Source organism: Neodiprion pinetum, chromosome 6 (genome assembly GCF_021155775.2).
Source record: "Neodiprion pinetum isolate iyNeoPine1 chromosome 6, iyNeoPine1.2, whole genome shotgun sequence".
In the NCBI taxonomy this organism is placed as follows: domain Eukaryota; kingdom Metazoa; phylum Arthropoda; class Insecta; order Hymenoptera; family Diprionidae; genus Neodiprion; species Neodiprion pinetum.
In genome coordinates this window covers 2,107,843-2,128,592 of record NC_060237.1, presented here as the reverse complement: position 1 = coordinate 2,128,592, position 20,750 = coordinate 2,107,843, and the positions used below count along the sequence as shown (strand labels likewise).

Sequence of the window (20,750 nt, the reverse complement as noted above, 5' to 3'; positions counted from 1 at the left end):
ATTCAAAGTCCGAGTGCTAGGCGTTATTCTATGTAATATGTAATACTACGAGTTGATTGAATTCAATTGGATTGAACGTAATATAAGAATTCGGGTGATTCGAACGTTATATATAAAAAAAAAAAAAAACATGGAAAACTGGGAACACCGGGAAAAAAATGATCCTTAAAGTTCTAACGTCGATAAGCGAAAAAGAGCCCAACGCGTGATGTTGAAGAGAGGTGATGTGAAATGGGACGAGAAAAATAATGACCGAGGGAATGAGACTGAATTCAGTGGGGAGGGGGGGATGACTATTTTCGAATTTTATAACAGTGAGTCTGAAGCGGTAAAGTTCTCAGAATATGAATATGTTTTGCCGTGTTATGATCACCGCGTTTCAGACATTCCGAAAATTGCGAAATAACGATATTTCATAACCGTGAATCATTGCAACAACCTTACTTAACTAACTTCGGATTCATCCGAGGACCGAGGGAGGCGGATATTCGGTTCGAACGAAATCTCCACCCACCTATCGATGTCTATACCCGATAAAACAGTTGTTTGCAATGTCGGGCTGTGCCTCGTTTCTTCTCGGAAGGTGTTATGGTTGGGTAGGAGTTTTGCGGTTTTGGCTAATGCCATTTTTGTTTCGGATCCCTCTCTCTTACTTTTTCTCTTCTTCCGAATCCTCGTACCTACCTACCCGAGCAACTGCACGCGTACAAACGCCGCTTTTACAAGTATCTTTTCTCCCGGCTCGGGATTTCGGGAGCGGCGGAAGAAAGAAAGGAAGAAAGAAAGAAGGAAGGAAAGAAACTCAACTACGGACCGGCCGATGCAGGGAGAAGAGCTTGCGTGCGTGCTGCTTGCCTGACCGCCTGCCTTTCCTGCGAATGGAATGCGCGCCGCGCGCGGTTCGGTCATTCTGGTTTTTGTTGCCAGTTATGCGCTGACCGGGGTTGTATTTTATTTTTGACCGGAATGGTAAACACCTTGCTCCTCAGAGGCGCCGCCCTTCCCCAGGGTTTCCCTCTCTCTTTTCTACCCCCTCGACGCACGGCTTGAACCATGCCGCCGTCACTTACCGCCTCTATCGATTTCTCTTCGTCCGTTGCGGGCCCAGATAAATCAGGCCCCTCCATCCCTTCCTTTCTTCCTCTCACCCCGGTTTCTTGGAAGTAACCCAGGTAGAAGATATACCCACGTATTATACGTATAGAGTTGGATCCCTCCTGCCGCTCTTTCCCATTGAATACGCCTGCCAGCTTCCTCCGGATCCCAACCCTCGATTTTACTCCTCAAATATACGGGGTGTTGGCAAAGTTTGACAATATATTTACTTGCGATTATTCATTTTACATGTTATCACACATTCGACGAGACTTCGTTACACGCGTGTGTATAAATATAAATAACTGCCGGAAAAACCCTCAAGATAATTTTTAACCCCTCGTATATAAACAATAAGCTTAGAATTTTCGTGCAGTTGGAAAAAAAAAAAAAAAACTCATTTCGATCTTACAATCCAAGTACAATGTAATAATCGTTACGATCTATACCATAATCGGCACCAGTTTTTATTTTTTCGTTCCTTTGTTTCGTCGCCGACGTTTCCTCACAGGTGACGCGTTGCAGGGCAGCGCTTGCAGGTGAGCCATAGCAGCGGACAGTTGGTGTTGAAATCTCTGATAATTGACGAGCGGTCGCCTGTGACTCGGTCACTGCAGGACCTACCTGGTCTCCAATTTACGTATCGCTACGCGCACGGCGTGCTTCTGCACCTCTGACCGTAGCAGCTTGCGAGCTTCTCTCACGCATTGCGTGGCGGCTGTTCGCCCGGCCAGCCGGCTAGCTCTCTGAACCTGAGGGCACATACCTTGCACCTGCCCGTCTCGCGTAACCCGTATGCCTTTCGAAGGTACGCACAACGTTGCGCCTCCGTGTATATCCGTTTCCCCCTTTGTAGTTGCGCGAGGCCGCAGCCCTGTGAATAAAGAAGGAAAAGTGACGGGGATATCGTATGGAGAGAAAGAGATGTACGGATGCAACGCGTGAGAAATTTCTTTTACTCAAATTTGAATTACATATCGGCGCCTAAAGCGCTTTGCAATGAAATCAATCGAAATTTATTCATATATATATTCTTGTTGCAAACGACGTAGTCGTAGGGAAAATGTTTAACGTTTTTTTAATGTAACGAATCAAGTCACTCGCTATTTATGTATGCTGGTGCAGAGTTGTCTTATGCAAGTTTCGCTGCGGACTGTATATTGTGTAAGGTGTTCTTCTTTTTTTAACGCGTTTCTTCTTCTTCTTTTAAACTTTAATGTTTGACCGACGAATGAAACTCATACCTGTACCTACCACATTACTGACGTATACCCTGCATTTTACGAATGTGTTACAGCGGTGGGAACAGCTGGTTGTGTCGAAGCTTAAGTGGGAGTTGTCAGCGGTGACGCCGGGCGACTTCCTTCTACACATCCTCAGCCGTTTACCGGTTGATCCACCAGCCTGGGACTCCCGGATGATTCGGAGACACGCGCAGACCTTCATTGCCCTCAGCGCGAGAGGTGAGATATCGAATTTCTGTCCATCTTACCCGAAAGTAACGGAGGAACCGGCCGGAAAGATTTAGCGAGAGTAAAATACATACGTACATATCGCCAATTCTGTATAATACATCGCCGACGAGTCTCTGCGTTTGATCGCTAATTATTCCGCAGCTACGCTGCTAAGCATCTGCGATATCGTAATACGGTATAAACTCGATTGCGAAAAAGGTTGTATTCCACTGCAATACAAACAGCGAAAGATGCAGACGCGCCGGAGACCTTTAATGGTTTAAAGATTGCTGTTGCTGCACGCGTTTAAATGCCCTGACGGCAGCCTGCGGCCCCTCCCTTCGCCCTTCCTTCATCCTCTGCCTCCTCTTCCTCCTCTTCCTTCGTCTCTCGGTCGGTCGGTCGTTATATCGCGACTCGGTGGCAAAAAAATTCAGCAAAGATACTCCTCTCCTCTCGACCAGAGCTCGTTTCGCTCGCACGCCGGCTGGACCGGATCGCTTCCCACGGGCCAAACTAGGTAGTAGCGGGCAACCCCTCCTGTTGAGCTTGCTTACACATACCTTATACCCACGACCAACTAAAGCTTAAACGCGACAAGGGCACGTGCGAAGACCAGATCTCTCTCGGGTATGCGACTTACGCAGTAGCGTAATAGCGAAAGATTATACAGTCTGGCAGAGTATACATTTTCTTTCGGATCTCGGCCAGCTATTCCCTCTAACGAGCTTCAATTACAGTATTAACTCGTTTCTCGCGTACGAAGTCGCAGGCAATCCTCCGGCGTGAAATTTGATTAAAATTAGTTCAACTAGCAACGGTAGATGACATTTTTCTGAATAGATTTCGATGAAAGTGTCCGTACAATTCGTTGGACAACCCAAGGAAACTGAATGGGCGCAATTTTTCCGATCAATTTGGTTAATGCCTTTACGACGCTTAATCGCAAGCAAGATTTAGCTACGCCCCTGTACCCAACTTGTCCGATTGCATTATACCTATAGGTACACGCGAGGCGGTATTGCTGGCATTGTAATATCACAGCGACCGAGTTTTAGACCCAATGCGCGGGTCGCTTCGATGGCTCGCGGTAGATGCGATCGGTAGGTATAAGGTATAACACGTACGTACGTACGTATGTATGTATGTGCCCCGGATTAACAACCTGAATAAGAAATAATATGTGCATTTGTAATTGGAACCCCAGGGACGCTCGATCCGATTTTATCGGCGAACGCTTATTGTTGGATTTCCTTACACCGAAGCCCCCATGTCGCTTTCGTTCTCGTAGGATGTATTTCTTCAATTTGACTCGGATGTTTAACCATCTTCATTGATAGCTAAAGCTGATTTTTTTCGACCACTTTTCGTTACCTCAAACATGCCCTTGGGTTAAGTTGGGCTATCGCTACGTTTCGAAACGTTTCTTCGATAATTTTACTAGAAACATTAAGTCGGCAAGATTTCGAAATAGCAAATAAGTAAAAGAGATTTATTTTTATTGTCTGGACTAAATACTTTGGGAACGAAGTCAGTTTGATAAGATTGCAGCACCGTATAAACCTCTCATCGTTTTATAAATAGTAACTAACTTTTATTCGTATTTCGTTTTTATCTTTCAATTTAAATTCAGTACCGCGCCATTTCCCGCAAACTGTTTGTCATTGGCTCGGGGTTGATGGCTCTGTATTCGTATATTTGCTGTATCGAACGTATTGTAATGGTATTGATAGACCGGCAGAAACAACTTTATTTGATTGAAATAATGCGACGCTAGAAAATTAATTCATACTCGATCCAATGATAATTCAGTCGACTTATTCCTGGTACAGGTAATTAATTGAATAGAGCACCGAAAAACGTTTTCTTTTTTGTCCATAATTTTATTCCTCTGTTACTCCCATTACCGCAACTATGTCGATAATTTTAACGTACGCCGTTCACTAAAAATTACCGAGGCATTTTCTCCGTGTCAATTTACGTATTACACATTTGTTTTGTTACATTTCATTGTTATACGTATATACAACGTGCACACCGATATTTTATACATATCGTCGCTAGCCTTGAGAGCGTTCGTCCACGCGCACCGCAGCGTCGACTGGTTTCAAGCCTTCCCCCCCCCCCCCCCTAACCTCCACATCGTACATTCGAAATACAGTTTGCATACGTTGCGGGATATTTTTTCAACGTTTAAGCAACATTATTTAGGAAACCGGCGTATTGCGAACCTGCACAGACGTAATCGTCAAGCTTGCCTCGACTGTCATTGAGTATACCGTATACGGAGTGAATTCTAGCAACTGCACGGTCCGTCGTTTGCTTAAAATTTAATGCGCACGCGCTACAATCCGAAGACGGCTGTTTTCCAGGGTGACCAACCGTCGTAAGTATAACCTCAAAAATTTTGCCAATCGTGCTCGTACTCAGCGCAGTAATAATTTTTGAGGTTTGATACAGGGCGGCGAAATGACGGTTTCAGGTCATCCTGGTGAACAGCCGCTCTCGGATTGTACGTCGGACGGATCACCAGCAGTCGTTGGGAATTCACTTCGTGTACAAACATACACAGGGTTATTCGTTTAACGATCCTTACGAAAAGCTCCGGGGCACGGTTACAGCGTCTCGCTTCGCGTTTCGGTTTCCGTTTTTCGCTTTCCGTTCGCGTCTCGAAGCTCGAGCATGTACGTACCTAACGTAGCACACTATCGCGAATCGATCTTCTCGCGTCGTAGTAGGTCTGCGGCTGAGATTGCGTATCCGGAATGCGGGAGGTGAATTAACCGGCTATACGGTAGGTGGTAGGTGGTAGGTATTATACCTCGTATACCGCTGATTGCGAGGAGCCGGCAACCTTCCTCCGTTCTGCACACGTATTACAGTTTGCACACATACATTCACGAGCACAGAGTCTCCGCTTGTGATTCGCGCTCTCTGCGTTCGCCACCTTGTAAATACCTACAGCAGAATTGAGAAGGTGCGCGCCTCGTGCACCCGCGCCGATTTGTCACGCACGGACTTGCGGCGAACGTGAGAGCGAATACGATGCCATTGCCTTCTTCTTCGCTCTCCCGTCTCGTTCGTAGTCGATCGTATAAACTCTGGCTGCTTAAACTGTTATGAGAAAATAATAAGGGAGTGTAATTACGGATGTGGATCGACTTGCGTATTACACGCATGTCCGTGCAATTTTGTGTATAGAGAAACGATTCAATTTCAACGCTCATGCAAATATGTTCCTCCGTTTCCCCGGTTGTTGCTGAGATGAATAGATGTGAGAGCGGATCGATGCGCCCGACAAAGAAAAGAAAGAAAAGAAAGAAAGAAAGAAAGAAAGAAAAAAAGAAAGAAAGAAAGGCAATGTTATAAATGCACTTATGCACAAGCGAATGTGAAGAAATTTTCGCTTTTGTTGCAGAATACAAGTTCTCGATGTACACACCGAGCATGATTGCGGCAGCCAGCGTCGCGGCGGCTTTACACGGTCTTGACTGGACGCGTAAAAGCGGTTACGGTCTGCCCCGTCTTCTCGACGAGTTAACCCGCATCACCGCTATCGAACAGGTTTGTGTATATATATTTATACTAGTACTATATATATATATACGATACACGATACACATGTATGTTTAATGATATACTATGTGTGTGCCATAACCCATTGTTCTGCACCGCGGGTTTTCGTCCTTTTTCTTTTCTTTCCCCCGTTTCCTCTTCGTTTTTGAACATTTTACGCGTCATATCCTCGTTGCTCTTCTTCTTCTTCTTCTTCTTCTTCTTTTTTTCCGTCTTCTGCCTTTGCCTCACCACGTTTTCTCTCTACTTGTGCATCGTGATAGGCTGAGAGTGCCGTTTAAATGGTACGTTGTATACAATATACCTATGCATGCATGTATGTAAGACGTCGCTTTCGTTAGTTTGTTTTATTTCATTTCCTTTTGTTCGTCGCTCGACTTTGAAACGGCAAATGTGTTGCATATCATGCACGCGTATGTATTTATAAGCGAGTATATGCAAGTACAGTTGCCATTCACAACTTTGACTCGAGCCCCTGCGGCCTGCAGGCTGTACGGGTAGACTTTTAGCAAAAAATCGGTACGGGATGTGAGAACAGGTGCCTGGCATATGTGTTACGCCCAAAGAGAGGAATGGAAAGAAACGAAGCAGCGAAATGTCGGCTGAAGGATGAAATGCGAAAGAGACACGATGTAACGCCGTATCGTCGCCAACCCTCTGCCATGCAACCTCGCACAGTCAGACAATATGATTCATCTTCGCGGCACACACACAATCATTCATGCATTATACTTTCGCACTCGCTGCAGATTTATAAATAAAGTCTCTCAATGGACTTGGCATGGGGTCTAGGGGCCGATTCACAGCTATCGGGGTAACATCGCGCCATCTGTCAAGGAACGGAAAACTCTGCCGATTTCTTTGCTCATTTTTTGTTCTCTTGAAAGATTTTTCTCCTTTTTACTCGTGCAAAGTCTTGTTTCACTTTTACTCTCATACGTCTGCTATTTTACACACGTGATGCAGCCGAGATAATGCAGTCGGTATTCATTCATAAACAAGTTTGGTTTCACAGCCCCTTCCCCGTCCCCCCCTCCACACACACACACACACACACACACACACTTTTGCAACTATTCGGATCTTTAATTATGATGTAATACTCTCGAACGTTCGATTGAATAATTTCTGTTCTCCATTGCCATTGCAGGATTATCTGCAGGGATGTCTCGTGCAGATAGAAGAGATGGTGTCGTCCCAGGCACAAGGAACCGGGGGACACACGTCCGCGACTTCCGGAAGCGTAGTTGGGGGGCCTCCGCAGAGGCCGGTGGGGGACCAGAACACGGGTCAGGAAAAAATTCTTGAATATGGGAAAGCGGGAACGCCGACCGACGTGAGGGACGTTCATTTCTAGGCCATGACGGCCCGAAGACGGCGACAAATTGATATGTAAAGCATGAATGATAGAGAGGAAATTATGGACGAAAAACAGTGAAGTGAGTAACGCAATTGGCCTCCGCCGGAGAAAAGGGGACAAGTGAGGGAAGGAAGAGGAGGAGGACAAGATTCGTTGCTTGCACGAATTGTAGCACTCGATACATTTCTCGGTTTTAAAAAACTGGAACACTGCGGAATCCGACGGTTGCTTTATTATATCATACACAAGACGCCGTTTTGCACGTATCATTCTATGTATATACATACGTCATAGTTCTCTAGCGATAGAGACCGAGTTGGAGTTCGCCTAGTTTGAAAAGTGAGGAAATTGTTCAATTTTCTTTTTTTCCCTCCCCTCCCCCCCACCCCCAAAGAATGAGAAAGTACGCAAGAAATGTAAAATAAAGTTAGAATTATGAGAAGATTTAAATAAAAACGAAAAATTTAAATTAACATAATTGAAGGGAATAGAAAAAGAACGCAATCAAATTGAATAAATAGATGAACGAGTAATTCAGGCACAAAAATCAGCAGGTATATTGTATGATACGTATTCCCGGATTTGCAACAAAAACGCGCATGATGGCGAATGTAGGTAAAAATTTAATTAATGCATTTTATTATACGCCAGAGAGTCACGGTGAAAGTAGGAGAAGCAAACATAGTGGATAAAGCAACCGGAGAATAATAATTGATGATTGTAAAAAAAGAACCCTTTTCTGGACCATATTGGAGTTAGTGTGGTCAAGATGTATGGTATCAGTGTACGACTTTAATAATTAGGGATTCGTGTATTGAAAAAAGTACGAATGGAACAGTATCGTAGCTTTACATACATGTGCATACCTATACACCTATTATATGCACCACTGTTATTGCAACTTTTTTTCGGTTTTTTTTTTTCTTTTGTATAGCGCGAGAAGTCGCGAAGGGTCGTAGGGTCGGGGGGGGAGGGGGGGGGGGGGGTAGGCGTGCTGGGGGAAGGCAATTCAATACGCTTTTTACGCATTATTACTAAGGAAACTTAATTTTTAACTGATAAATCAATACTACTGTTACGTTATAGTGAGTTTCGAACGAGAAAGAATGATTGAAGAAGATAAAAAACATTACAAAAACAATAAAAAATTGAAGGTGAAAATAAAAAATCATACGCATGCACATTTGCATACATACACACATATACGCACACACACAAACTAATACACATTATACACACTAAATTAACTAGAAACTAAACGATTCAAAAAATAAATATAGTCATATCGAGTCATATATAGCGTCTGTACATACGAGTTATGAAAAAAATAAAAAAAAAAAAAAAGAAAATGAATAAAAACAACGAATAGGTAGTTTTATATTAATGTATTATTATCAATATTTACTCACGAGTAATACTTTATTCTATTTTATTTTCTTTTTTTTTCGTTCCCTTTCTTTTCTTAAATTATGACCTGAAGCGGTATAGGTCGAAACTCTTTTTTTAAACTCTGTTTCGGAAAGAACATTAATATTATTATTATTATTATTTTGTATATGATTTAAAAAAAAATGAAATTTTACATTTTACTATCACACGTTTATATAATATATTTGGAAAAAACGAAATTAAGAATGAAACAAAAGCAAATAAAAATTTACAAAACAAAAAAAAAATAAATAAATAAATAAAACCAATTAATCTTACGTTAAATTTTGATATCACGTCGTGTATATAGGCAGTCGAGTAAAGTGTAAAAGATCGGGTAGCATTAAGGCCAGCCTATTAGTATGTAAAAACTAATAATTACAAGTTTTTGAAATTACGTTAGCTGTGTTGGTAGATTAGCGAGTAGGTGAGTGAGTAGGAGGGTAAGGAAATGTGCAAATGAGTCAAAAGGTAGGTAATTGAATGAGTAAGTGAAGTTCAGTCTGAAATAAGCTTGAGATAAGCGGACAATAAGCGTTAAGTGTGCAAGTGTTGTTAAGCTAGAGTTACAACTATATATATGGTATATATTTACCTAGAAGTAGAAAAGAAAATGGAAGAAAAACAAAAAGAGAAATGGTTAAGTAAAACTGGAGAAAGCGTTGGAAAGAAAAGACTGCTGTTTATGCGTTGCGTGGGTCACTGACATGGAATGAATGAATTTTCAGAGTGTTGGGTATCAAAAAATCAATTGAGTGAATGAGATAACTAGTAAGGAGGTAGGAAAGAATGAAATGGAAATACGGAGAGGTGGCAGTACTTAATGAATCAATTGCAAGCCTATGCTAGAAGTAGCACACATATACAGCACTAAGTAAAAGCCACTCTCGCTCCACATATTATGTATAACTAGTTTAGCAGGGGCGCTACCTTGTTTACTGTCGCAACCAAATGTAGTACAACCTATAAATATTTTGTTAGAATACGTGCGATTACAACAAATAGAATAAAAATATTTAGATTCGAAAAGAACGAATAACTCGAAGGACAGGATAAACGATTGTAGAATTCGATTATATCATCTTTCCATCGAGTGAGCATTGGATAGTAGTGTAGTATATATTTTTCTTATCTGTGTCCAACTATCCTAGTTACTATGTATTATATCTCTCCGACTATTTCTGATACCATTGTCAATTTTTTTCTGCCGATACCTTTTACTGCACTATTACATACTACACAATTTTATTACCTCCGCCGATTCTCCTACTGCTATCACTACATCATATAACAATGCTACTACTAATTGTAAGCTATTACTATTACGCTTTAAGTACAGTAATACATTATAGACGAACTACTACTACTCATAATAAGCAAATATCCCCTGTAAAATATAATGAAAGAAAGAGGGTTAGATAGAGGAAATACGAAAAAAAAAAAAAGAAAACTGTTACGAGACCATCTGTAAAATTGAACTTCCCACGCTGCTGTTTCCCAGTGCCTTAGTTAGCTTTAGAATATACAATACAATAAATGAAGTTGCTCCTCTTCTTAAGAATGGCACAAACTATCATTGGATGGGGCTCGCGGTTTTTTTTTTTTTTTTGTTTTCATCGTAACGGACATATATTTGTGAAATTGAGAATCGCGTTGGGTGAAAAGGGTGAGAGGGTAAAGAGTCGCTTCGCCCGAAAAAAAAAATGAGACTGCCAAACAAGTAATGTTAGGAATGTGTTCGTGTTGTGTGTACTTCTAGCCTATACATGTGTACATATATGTATGTATACTAAGAATAATAATAATATAGCTGCTAAACTGTAATTTTGCGTGAGCACCCGTGCCTTAACTAAATCTCTGCACTTTGATTGTAACTATTTTATTTTTAATTTGAAAAAAATTAATTTTTTCATTTTCATTTCCCTTTTTCTACGCCTTTATGTGGCCCGAACTTGATGTGTATATACATACATACACAAATGTAAAAATGCATACGCATGCGCGTGCGTGGGGAATACTACTAGAATGAAAAAATAAAAAATTGAACGCCGCGCACATGCGTGCATACATTTATATATCTAAACACGCATATACCCTATTTTATGCGTTTGTGCATATGTATATTACTATATTGTTTATCTAATATTAATGTTACTATTACCACTAAGTTTATTTACTATTAATAATAATTGAATTATTATTTGTGGAAACGCGGTTTGTAGTCATTGATACAATGGCAACGTAAGTGATGCATTTGCTGGGTAAACGTACATACATAACATACATATAATGTAATGCATAAACAGATACAATATAAATATAGATAAGTTGTACTTGTTGCTTTCGTTCGTTATATGATTGATTTCTTTTCTTTTTTTTCCTTCGTACTGCTACGTAATTTTTTTTATTCGTCCTCTCTTGTAGGGACTGGCACTTTGAATGTACCTTGAAATCGCGCTCCGTAGCGAACAACTTGAACTTTGGAAGCATCTAAGATCAATAGATTTATCAACATTGCTTATTGTTAGTATGATCCTATTATGACAATGTATAACATTTACATAATACCTATTCAAGCCCCCACATATTTTAATTTAATATTATTACATAGCATTGATTTATGGTAAAATGTAAGCTATGGTAGAAGGGAATGATCGCGTGAACGGTAATAACTAATGTTGTTAATCTTATTTACAAATAGAATGTGTAAAAGGACGTATATAGAACAGTAAGGTGTTGACGATTGCAGATTTTCTTTCTATCGTAGATAACATAGTCTAATTATCGTAAGAAATGAAACATTTTACTGCCAGTCATTTTAATGCAACAGTTTAGATCTAAGAACTTATTTACAAGAAATAACAACCACACAATACGGATTTTTTGTGTATTACATACTTTTTCCGTTTTCCGTGATTATTCAATTACACAGTTTAACAGGAATTAAAGCGGCAATAGCTGGACCACTGATATACCTCAGATCACACACATACAAATGATTCCCTTTATTGACTATAGTTTTAGCCCTCGAAATCATACATGCGTCAATTTTTATTCTAGAATGTAATTACTATAATTTGAACAATAATTTCAACTTATGCTATGTGTAAATGTCACCTTTGTACATATCTTGTTGCGTTGCATGACGCAAGAGAATCGATTCGAAATAAAGTATTTGTATTTTATACAAGATATGACTGTTACATTTTTAGAGGCTTGGCCTGAATGTATATGTGGAGTTCCCGCAAAAATTACATATACATACCGTCTCCCTGTTTTCTGGATGAAACTTTGGAGCGACTGACCAATCCGTTTCGCGTTTTTCGATTTTACCAACAAGTGAGAGACATTTGATATTTTTCGATTAACGTTGATGTATAAACAGTCTGTTATTTGTTGCTGAATCCAAGTGGAAGAGATGTGCCATTTTACCTGGGTGTATGCAGCTCCATCCAAATATGGGTTAACGCGATCAGTAGTCAATAAATAATAATCTTGTATATTCGGGGTGAAGTAAATTTCGCCTCGTAACATGAATTGGTCTGTCTCCGACTATCTGCCCACTAGTTGAACTCTGAGAAGATTCACAGGAGGCACCTGAAGTGTCGTGGGAACAACTGAAAAAATGCGACAAATCTACAAGTATTTTTGAAATTTTTTGGCGGTCGCTATGTCCGCAGTGAGGTGAGACTATGGACGATGAATTCCTCTCAAAAAATAAAAGCAATATAGTGTTTAGAAATATCGATTCCAGCAGTTTTGAGAGTTCACCAAAACAAATTTATTTCAAGATCGCGAAAATTTTCGCCAAAAATGCAAAGGGTTACTTTTTTTTCGTTTTTGGAGCCGAAAATTTTCGGTCTCAGATTCGATTTAAATGACCCTCTCCTGACTAATTGGATCACCAGGAACTTAGAAAACAAAGCGAAAAGAACGTGGGATCAACAGGAGAGTAATTGCGAAGGAAAAAGCACCTGATGAAAAATGTCGAAAACACAGGTTCTCGTTTTTTGGCTGTAACTTTTGATGCGTTGATCGCAGCGTATTGGGACTGCGCCCAATCGATTTCTCTCGCGAAATTACGTCGGAATAGTGCCTGAAAGAATTGATTCCAGACCTTTTCAAAATGCCGAAAATTTTCGCCAAAAATGCAAAGGGGTTAGCCTTCCTTTTTTTTCATTTTTGGAGTCGAAAATTTTTGGTCTTGGATTTGATTTAAATGACCCTTTCCTGACCAATTAGACCCCCCGGAACGCAGAAAACGCAGCGAAAAGAGCGTGGGATCGACAGGAGAGAAGTTACGACGGAAAAAGCACCTGCTGAAAAATGTCGAAAACACAGGTTCTCGTTTTTTGGCTGTAACTTTTGATGCGTTGATCGCAGCGTATTGGGACTGCGCCCAATCGATTTCTCTCACAAAATTACGTCGGAATAGTGCCTGAAAGAATTGATTCCAGCACTTTTCAAAATCGCGAACATTTTCGCCAAAAATACAAAGGGGTTAGCCTTCCTTTTTTTTTAACCAAAAAATTTTTCGTCTCGGAATTGATTCGTATGACTTTTTCCCGAACAATTGGACCCCCAGGAACTCAGAAAACGCAGCGAAAAGAGCGTGGGATCGACAGGAGAGAAGTTACGACGGAAAAAGCACCTGCTGAAAAATGTCGAAAACACAGGTTCTTGTTTTTTGGCTGTAACTTTTGATGCGTTGATCGCAGCGTATTGGGACTGCGCCCAATCGATTTCTCTCGCAAAATTACGTCGGAATAGTGCCTGAAAGAATTGATTCCAGCACTTTTCGAAATCGCGAACATTTTCGCCAAAAATACAAAGGGGTTAGCCTTCCTTTTTTTTTAACCAAAAAATTTTTCGTCTCGGAATTGATTCGTATGACTTTTTCCCGACCAATTGGACCCCCAGGAACTCAGAAAACGCAGCGAAAAGAGCGTCGGATCGACAGGAGAGAAGTTACGACGGAAAAAGCACCTGCTGAAAAATGTCGAAAACACAGGTTCTCGTTTTTTGGCTGTAACTTTTGATGCGTTGATCGCAGCGTATTGGGACTGCGCCCAATCGATTTCTCTCACAAAATTACGTCGGAATAGTGCCTGAAAGAATTGATTCCAGCACTTTTCAAAATCGCGAAAATTTTCGCAAAAAATACAAAGGGGTTAGCCTCCCTTTTTTTTTAACCAAAAAATTTTTCGTCACGGAATTGATTCGTATGACTTTTTCCCGACCAATTGGACCCCCAGGAACTCAGAAAACGCAGCGAAAAGAGCGTGGGATCGACAGGAGAGAAGTTACGACGGAAAAAGCACCTGCTGAAAAATGTCGAAAACACAGGTTCTCGTTTTTCGGCTGTAACTTTTGATGCGTTGATCGCAGCGTATTGGGACTGCGCCCAATCGATTTCTCTCGCAAAATTACGTCGGAATAGTGCCTGAAAGAATTGATTCCAGCACTTTTCAAAATCGCGAAAATTTTCGCCAAAAATACAAAGGGGTTAGCCTCCCTTTTTTTTTAACCAAAAAATTTTTCGTCTCGGAATTGATTCGTATGACTTTTTCCCGAACAATTGGACCCCCAGGAACTCAGAAAACGCAGCGAAAAGAGCGTGGGATCGACAGGAGAGAAGTTACGACGGAAAAAGCACCTGCTGAAAAATGTCGAAAACACAGGTTCTTGTTTTTTGGCTGTAACTTTTGATGCGTTGATCGCAGCGTATTGGGATTGCGCCCAATCGATTTCTCTCGCAAAATTACGTCGGAATAGTGCCTGAAAGAATTGATTCCAGCACTTTTCAAAATCGCGAACATTTTCGCCAAAAATACAAAGGGGTTAGCCTTCCTTTTTTTTTAACCAAAAAATTTTTCGTCTCGGAATTGATTCGTATGACTTTTTTCCGACCAATTGGACCCCCAGGAACTCAGAAAACGCAGCGAAAAGAGCGTCGGATCGACAGGAGAGAAGTTACGACGGAAAAAGCACCTGCTGAAAAATGTCGAAAACACAGGTTCTCGTTTTTTGGCTGTAACTTTTGATGCGTTGATCGCAGCGTATTGGGACTGCGCCCAATCGATTTCTCTCACAAAATTACGTCGGAATAGTGCCTGAAAGAATTGATTCCAGCACTTTTCAAAATCGCGAAAATTTTCGCAAAAAATACAAAGGGGTTAGCCTCCCTTTTTTTTTAACCAAAAAATTTTTCGTCACGGAATTGATTCGTATGACTTTTTCCCGACCAATTGGACCCCCAGGAACTCAGAAAACGCAGCGAAAAGAGCGTGGGATCGACAGGAGAGAAGTTACGACGGAAAAAGCACCTGCTGAAAAATGTCGAAAACACAGGTTCTCGTTTTTCGGCTGTAACTTTTGATGCGTTGATCGCAGCGTATTGGGACTGCGCCCAATCGATTTCTCTCGCAAAATTACGTCGGAATAGTGCCTGAAAGAATTGATTCCAGCACTTTTCAAAATCGCGAAAATTTTCGCCAAAAATACAAAGGGGTTAGCCTTCCTTTTTTTTTAACCAAAAAATTTTTCGTCTCGCAATTGATTCGTATGACTTTTTCCCGACCAATTGGACCCCCAGGAACTCAGAAAACGCAGCGAAAAGAGCGTGGGACCGACAGGAGAGAAGTTACGACGGAAAAAGCACCTTCTGAAAAATGTCGAAAACACAGGTTCTCGTTTTTTGGCTGTAACTTTTGATGCGTTGATCGCAGCGTATTGGGACTGCGCCCAATCGATTTCTCTCGCAAAATTACGTCGGAATAGTGCCTGAAAGAATTGATTCCAGCACTTTTCAAAATCGCGAACATTTTCGCCAAAAATACAAAGGGGTTAGCCTTCCTTTTTTTTTAACCAAAAAATTTTTCGTCTCGGAATTGATTCGTATGACTTTTTCCCGACCAATTGGACCCCCAGGAACTCAGAAAACGCAGCGAAAAGAGCGTGGGATCGACAGGAGAGAAGTCACGACCGAAAAAACACCTGCTGAAAAATGTCGAAAACACAGGTTCTCGTTTTTTGGCTGTAACTTTTGATGCGTTGATCGCAGCGTATTGGGACTGCGCCCAATCGATTTCTCTCACAAAATTACGTCGGAATAGTGCCTGAAAGAATTGATTCCAGCACTTTTCAAAATCGCGAACATTTTCGCCAAAAATACAAAGGGAATAGTGCCTTCCTTAGTTAGCCTTCCTTTTTTTTTAACCAAAAAATTTTTCGTCTCGGAATTGATTCGTATGACTTTTTCCCGACCAATTGGACCCCCAGGAACTCAGAAAACGCAGCGAAAAGAGCGTCGGATCGACAGGAGAGAAGTTACGACGGAAAAAGCACCTGCTGAAAAATGTCGAAAACACAGGTTCTCGTTTTTTGGCTGTAACTTTTGATGCGTTGATCGCAGCGTATTGGGACTGCGCCCAATCGATTTCTCTCACAAAATTACGTCGGAATAGTGCCTGAAAGAATTGATTCCAGCACTTTTCAAAATCGCGAAAATTTTCGCAAAAAATACAAAGGGGTTAGCCTCCCTTTTTTTTTAACCAAAAAATTTTTCGTCACGGAATTGATTCGTATGACTTTTTCCCGACCAATTGGACCCCCAGGAACTCAGAAAACGCAGCGAAAAGAGCGTGGGATCGACAGGAGAAAGTTACGACGGAAAAAGCACCTGCTGAAAAATGTCGAAAACACAGGTTCTCGTTTTTCGGCTGTAACTTTTGATGCGTTGATCGCAGCGTATTGGGACTGCGCCCAATCGATTTCTCTCGCAAAATTACGTCGGAATAGTGCCTGAAAGAATTGATTCCAGCACTTTTCAAAATCGCGAAAATTTTCGCCAAAAATACAAAGGGGTTAGCCTCCCTTTTTTTTTAACCAAAAAATTTTTCGTCACGGAATTGATTCGTATGACTTTTTCCCGACCAATTGGACCCCCAGGAACTCAGAAAACGCAGCGAAAAGAGCGTGGGATCGACAGGAGAGAAGTTACGACGGAAAAAGCACCTGCTGAAAAATGTCGAAAACACAGGTTCTCGTTTTAAGGCTGTAACTTTTGATGCGTTGATCGCAGCGTATTGGGACTGCGCCCAATCGATTTCTCTCGCAAAATTACGTCGGAATAGTGCCTGAAAGAATTGATTCCAGCACTTTTCAAAATCGCGAAAATTTTCGCAAAAAATACAAAGGGGTTAGCCTCCCTTTTTTTTTAACCAAAAAATTTTTCGTCACGGAATTGATTCGTATGACTTTTTCCCGACCAATTGGACCCCCAGGAACTCAGAAAACGCAGCGAAAAGAGCGTGGGATCGACAGGAGAGAAGTTACGACGGAAAAAGCACCTGCTGAAAAATGTCGAAAACACAGGTTCTCGTTTTTCGGCTGTAACTTTTGATGCGTTGATCGCAGCGTATTGGGACTGCGCCCAATCGATTTCTCTCGCAAAATTACGTCGGAATAGTGCCTGAAAGAATTGATTCCAGCACTTTTCAAAATCGCGAAAATTTTCGCCAAAAATACAAAGGGGTTAGCCTCCCTTTTTTTTTAACCAAAAAATTTTTCGTCACGGAATTGATTCGTATGACTTTTTCCCGACCAATTGGACCCCCAGGAACTCAGAAAACGCAGCGAAAAGAGCGTGGGATCGACAGGAGAGAAGTTACGACGGAAAAAGCACCTGCTGAAAAATGTCGAAAACACAGGTTCTCGTTTTAAGGCTGTAACTTTTGATGCGTTGATCGCAGCGTATTGGGACTGCGCCCAATCGATTTCTCTCGCAAAATTACGTCGGAATAGTGCCTGAAAGAATTGATTCCAGCACTTTTCAAAATCGCGAAAATTTTCGCCAAAAATACAAAGGGGTTAGCCTTCCTTTTTTTTTAACCAAAAAATTTTTCGTCTCGCAATTGATTCGTATGACTTTTTCCCGACCAATTGGACCCCCAGGAACTCAGAAAACGCAGCGAAAAGAGCGTGGGACCGACAGGAGAGAAGTTACGACGGAAAAAGCACCTTCTGAAAAATGTCGAAAACACAGGTTCTCGTTTTTTGGCTGTAACTTTTGATGCGTTGATCGCAGCGTATTGGGACTGCGCCCAATCGATTTCTCTCGCAAAATTACGTCGGAATAGTGCCTGAAAGAATTGATTCCAGCACTTTTCAAAATCGCGAACATTTTCGCCAAAAATACAAAGGGGTTAGCCTTCCTTTTTTTTTAACCAAAAAATTTTTCGTCTCGGAATTGATTCGTATGACTTTTTCCCGACCAATTGGACCCCCAGGAACTCAGAAAACGCAGCGAAAAGAGCGTGGGATCGACAGGTGAGAAGTCACGACCGAAAAAACACCTGCTGAAAAATGTCGAAAACACAGGTTCTCGTTTTTTGGCTGTAACTTTTGATGCGTTGATCGCAGCGTATTGGGACTGCGCCCAATCGATTTCTCTCACAAAATTACGTCGGAATAGTGCCTGAAAGAATTGATTCCAGCACTTTTCAAAATCGCGAACATTTTCGCCAAAAATACAAAGGGGTTAGCCTTCCTTTTTTTTTAACCAAAAAATTTTTCGTCTCGGAATTGATTCGTATGACTTTTTCCCGAACAATTGGACCCCCAGGAACTCAGAAAACGCAGCGAAAAGAGCGTGGGATCGACAGGAGAGAAGTTACGACGGAAAAAGCACCTGCTGAAAAATGTCGAAAACACAGGTTCTTGTTTTTTGGCTGTAACTTTTGATGCGTTGATCGCAGCGTATTGGGACTGCGCCCAATCGATTTCTCTCGCAAAATTACGTCGGAATAGTGCCTGAAAGAATTGATTCCAGCACTTTTCGAAATCGCGAACATTTTCGCCAAAAATACAAAGGGGTTAGCCTTCCTTTTTTTTTAACCAAAAAATTTTTCGTCTCGGAATTGATTCGTATGACTTTTTCCCGACCAATTGGACCCCCAGGAACTCAGAAAACGCAGCGAAAAGAGCGTCGGATCGACAGGAGAGAAGTTACGACGGAAAAAGCACCTGCTGAAAAATGTCGAAAACACAGGTTCTCGTTTTTTGGCTGTAACTTTTGATGCGTTGATCGCAGCGTATTGGGACTGCGCCCAATCGATTTCTCTCACAAAATTACGTCGGAATAGTGCCTGAAAGAATTGATTCCAGCACTTTTCAAAATCGCGAAAATTTTCGCAAAAAATACAAAGGGGTTAGCCTCCCTTTTTTTTTAACCAAAAAATTTTTCGTCACGGAATTGATTCGTATGACTTTTTCCCGACCAATTGGACCCCCAGGAACTCAGAAAACGCAGCGAAAAGAGCGTGGGATCGACAGGAGAGAAGTTACGACGGAAAAAGCACCTGCTGAAAAATGTCGAAAACACAGGTTCTCGTTTTTCGGCTGTAACTTTTAATGCGTTGATCGCAGCGTATTGGGACTGCGCCCAATCGATTTCTCTCGCAAAATTACGTCGGAATAGTGCCTGAAAGAATTGATTCCAGCACTTTTCAAAATCGCGAAAATTTTCGCCAAAAATACAAAGGGGTTAGCCTCCCTTTTTTTTTAACCAAAAAATTTTTCGTCTCGGAATTGATTCGTATGACTTTTTCCCGAACAATTGGACCCCCAGGAACTCAGAAAACGCAGCGAAAAGAGCGTGGGATCGACAGGAGAGAAGTTACGACGGAAAAAGCACCTGCTGAAAAATGTCGAAAACACAGGTTCTTGTTTTTTGGCTGTAACTTTTGATGCGTTGATCGCAGCGTATTGGGACTGCGCCCAATCGATTTCTCTCGCAAAATTACGTCGGAATAGTGCCTGAAAGAATTGATTCCAGCACTTTTCAAAATCGCGAACATTTTCGCCAAAAATACAAAGGGGTTAGCCTTCCTTTTTTTTTAACCAAAAAATTTTTCGTCTCGGAATTGATTCGTATGACTTTTTCCCGACCAATTGGACCCCCAGGAACTCAGAAAACGCAGCGAAAAGAGCGTCGGATCGACAGGAGAGAAGTTACGACGGAAAAAGCACCTGCTGAAAAATGTCGAAAACACAGGTTCTCGTTTTTTGGCTGTAACTTTTGATGCGTTGATCGCAGCGTATTGGGACTGCGCCCAATCGATTTCTCTCACAAAATTACGTCGGAATAGTGCCTGAAAGAATTGATTCCAGCACTTTTCAAAATCGCGAAAATTTTCGCAAAAAATACAAAGGGGTTAGCCTCCCTTTTTTTTTAACCAAAAAATTTTTCGTCACGGAATTGATTCGTATGACTTTTTCCCGACCAATTGGACCCCCAGGAACTCAGAAAACGCAGCGAAAAGAGCGTGGGATCGACAGGAGAGAAGTTACGACGGAAAAAGCACCTGCTGAAAAATGTCGAAAACACAGGTTCTCGTTTTTCGGCTGTAACTTTTAATGCGTTGATCGCAGCGTATTGGGACTGCGCCCAATCGATTTCTCTCGCAAAATTACGTCGGAATAGTGCCTGAAAGAATTGATTCCAGCACTTTTCAAAATCGCGAAAATTTTCGCCAAAAATACAAAGGGGTTAGCCTCCCTTTTTTTTTAACCAAAAAATTTTTCGTCTCGGAATTGATTCGTATGACTTTTTCCCGAACAATTGGACCCCCAGGAACTCAGAAAACGCAGCGAAAAGAGCGTGGGATCGACAGGAGAGAAGTTACGACGGAAAAAGCACCTGCTGAAAAATGTCGAAAACACAGGTTCTTGTTTTTTGGCTGTAACTTTTGATGCGTTGATCGCAGCGTATTGGGACTGCGCCCAATCGATTTCTCTCGCAAAATTACGTCGGAATAGTGCCTGAAAGAATTGAT

The 20,750-nt window shown here is 41.4% G+C and overlaps 1 protein-coding gene and 1 long non-coding RNA gene across 4 annotated transcripts in view; both read left to right on the top strand.

Moving 5' to 3' along the window:
• Window positions 1–10,413, top strand: part of CycD (cyclin D) — a 120,977-nt gene extending 110,564 nt beyond the window's left edge. For all 3 annotated transcript variants that reach the window (XM_046630742.2, XM_046630741.2, XM_046630740.2), the window contains 3 exons: window positions 2,393–2,558; window positions 5,968–6,113; window positions 7,276–10,413. In XM_046630742.2, the coding sequence (XP_046486698.1) occupies window positions 2,393–2,558; window positions 5,968–6,113; window positions 7,276–7,482 (519 nt within the window). In that variant the 3' untranslated portion in view covers window positions 7,483–10,413. The remainder of the gene's footprint in view (window positions 1–2,392; window positions 2,559–5,967; window positions 6,114–7,275) is intronic.
• On the top strand, window positions 4,563–5,906 carry LOC138191077 (uncharacterized). The gene is made up of 2 exons (XR_011177368.1): window positions 4,563–4,935; window positions 5,010–5,906. It is a non-coding gene; the product is annotated as an uncharacterized lncRNA (long non-coding RNA).
• Window positions 10,414–20,750: the final 10,337 nt, after the last annotated feature.